Source organism: Oncorhynchus tshawytscha, linkage group LG04 (genome assembly GCF_018296145.1).
Source record: "Oncorhynchus tshawytscha isolate Ot180627B linkage group LG04, Otsh_v2.0, whole genome shotgun sequence".
NCBI classification, from domain to species: Eukaryota; Metazoa; Chordata; class Actinopteri; order Salmoniformes; family Salmonidae; genus Oncorhynchus; species Oncorhynchus tshawytscha.
In genome coordinates, this window is record NC_056432.1 from 39,838,446 (window position 1) to 39,840,945 (window position 2,500).

Genomic DNA, 2,500 nt, shown 5'->3' on the forward strand with positions numbered 1-2,500 from the left:
GCAGTAGTTTTTGACCAGGATGAAGACGAAGCCTCGGTCCATGAGAGACAGCAGGTCATACAGGAAGAAGGCAAGGCTGATGTTGACCTTCTCTGCCTGCTCCATCTCCTAACAACAACAACAAACAAACAAACAGTTGATTTTCAGTTAATACCAGCCAACGGTCTCATTAGAGAGACACGAGATCAAACATGTTATTTTGAATTAAAATTAGTATTGGAAGTTAAGTGATGATATGATGAATTGAGTCTACAAAAAGTGCTAGCGTATATGAATTATACACTGTTATGAACCTTCTGCTGTTTGACCAGGATGGTCCCCATCTCGGCGGTAACCACAGAGACGATGGTGGCGATGTCATCTTTGAAGCGGTCTGAGAAGCGGCTCCTGCGAGGGACGTCCTGCTTCTCCAGCTGAGACACATGCTGGGCCATGCTCTTCACCTGGAGAGAGAGAGAGAGAGAGGCGCCCACACACACACACACTTTTTGTAGTCCATGAACAACTCCATTAAGCAAAACGCACTAAGGTTATATTGTACGCACTTACCAGCAGTTCAAAGAAGAACCAGGCGTATTTGTATACATTCTCTCTGCAGACTCCCGTGCTGACCACCATCTGTAGAGCCAACTCTTCATGGAACTGCTGTCAGAGAAACAGAGAGCCTTGGGTCACTACCACCACTAATAGAGTAGTGTCTGGTGACCTATATGTACAACACAGCATCCTCTTTATAAGAACCACATCCATCCTGACTATCTCAGTGGTACTTCTTATAAGCTAAATACAACCTATATGTTAGCTAGATAGATAGCGAGATAGAGACTGAGACAGTCACATTATATCTGGTGGCTACAATCCTCAGTTCAACACAAACCAGAGCTAGCCAATCCACTGTGACCCCAGCCAGGGAAATCAGATACACCTGGGTCTGGTCTTATTTGCACATGGCTGACAACACAAGAAACAGTGTCTCAAAGTGATTTCATTTTGAAACACACACAGACACACACACACACAATCTGATGTCTGTTAAGTCTGAGACTGTGTAGAACCTCAGGTCAACGTCATGTTCAGCTTCTATATCACATGCAGTGTAGTTTGCTCCAGAACCATAGAACCACACATCACACTATATGTAAGATATTACTGGCTACTACGTAACATCCCAACGAGATGTATAAATAGCATTCTACTCAGAATGCAAATGGGGATGTTATTGTCAGTGTTTAGCCAGTATGAAAGACACAGTAGTTTACAGAAGTTTACATGTTAGTATATGCTCTGGCCTTCTCAGTATAATACTGCCCTCCACTGGTGACTGTTGGTATCACAGTTGTGAATAACGATTTATTACGGTGGGTCTTTCTGGTATGCGTTACCTTTCTGTTGGAGGGCCGGGTCCCGCCTGTAGACCTCTGAGGGTGGCTGCTCGAATCCACATAGGTGGACATGCGACAGCCTGGGTTATTGTAGCCCTGACGGAGAAGACCGCAACAACGGGGTGGTCATGAAGAACCTGAACCACACTGAACCATCTGGGTTATTGGTGCTTTAGAAACACAGAGACAAACAGACATCCCTATGTCCCAAATGGCACCCTATTCCCTATATAGTGCACTACTTTTGACCAGGGCCCACAAGTTGCCATTTGGGACACAGACATGGATTTGCCGTGTGTGTTCCCCACTCAACCACGGCTCTGCATGTGTATCAGTACCTTAGCTGACAGGATGTTTTTGACCTCTGTGTCCTCTGCACTGTGTGGAGCAGGGATATCAGGGTTGCTGCTGCTGCGGAGCCGAGACTGCAGTAACATGGCTCCTACTGTGGAAGCCGAGGCCCGCCCCATAGTACTGTAGCGGCCCTCAGTGGGAGGTAACACCCCATCTGGACCTGGACACACAGGGGAGAGCCATGTCACTGGCATGATCTACCTGGTCACACCTCGCTTTACACACTGAACCTAAACACTAAACCTGCACACTGATCCTAAACACTAAACCTGCACACTGAACCTGCACACTAAACCTGCACACTGAACCTGCACACTGAACCTGCACACTGAACCTGCACACTGAACCTGCACACTGAACCTGCACACTGAACCTGCACACTGAACACTGAACCTACACACTGAACCTACACACTGAACCTAAACATCTATACAGGGCTTGGGAAGTTTGGAGGTGGGGAGTGGAGTGGGAGGTTTATCGGGTTAGAGGGGGGCTGTGTGAGGGTCTCGAATGCTTGAGGGGCAGCTCTTGGGTGAACTGTGGGGGATCTTGGATGGCTGTGTCCTGGCGGTTGGGAGTTTGGGCCTGTGGCCAAGAGGTTATTCAGGTCCCCAATTATTTGACTTTGTGGGAGATCTGTCGATGTGCCCCTGGGTGGGGAGCTTGACCCTTGGTTGCTCCTGTGGGTCGCTCTGGACGCGAGTGTCTGCTAGATGACTGAATGTAATGTAAATGTTGAGCGGCTTCACTGCAGGTAAGAGGAA

General features: G+C 47.9%; 1 protein-coding gene across 3 annotated transcripts in view; it reads right to left on the bottom strand.

Moving 5' to 3' along the window:
- dock8 (dedicator of cytokinesis 8) overlaps window positions 1-2,500 on the bottom strand; it is an 80,003-nt gene that overhangs the window by 22,801 nt on the left and 54,702 nt on the right. For 2 of the 3 annotated variants that reach the window (XM_024418077.2, XM_024418080.2), the window contains exons 22-26: window positions 1,721-1,896; window positions 1,383-1,478; window positions 550-645; window positions 294-443; window positions 1-108 (exon numbers count right to left, since the gene is read on the bottom strand). The exon at window positions 1-108 is cut by the window's left edge and continues 6 nt beyond it. In XM_024418077.2, the coding sequence (XP_024273845.1) occupies window positions 1-108; window positions 294-443; window positions 550-645; window positions 1,383-1,478; window positions 1,721-1,896 (626 nt within the window). The remainder of the gene's footprint in view (window positions 109-293; window positions 444-549; window positions 646-1,382; window positions 1,479-1,720; window positions 1,897-2,500) is intronic. The other variant, XM_024418079.2, reaches the window with a different exon arrangement.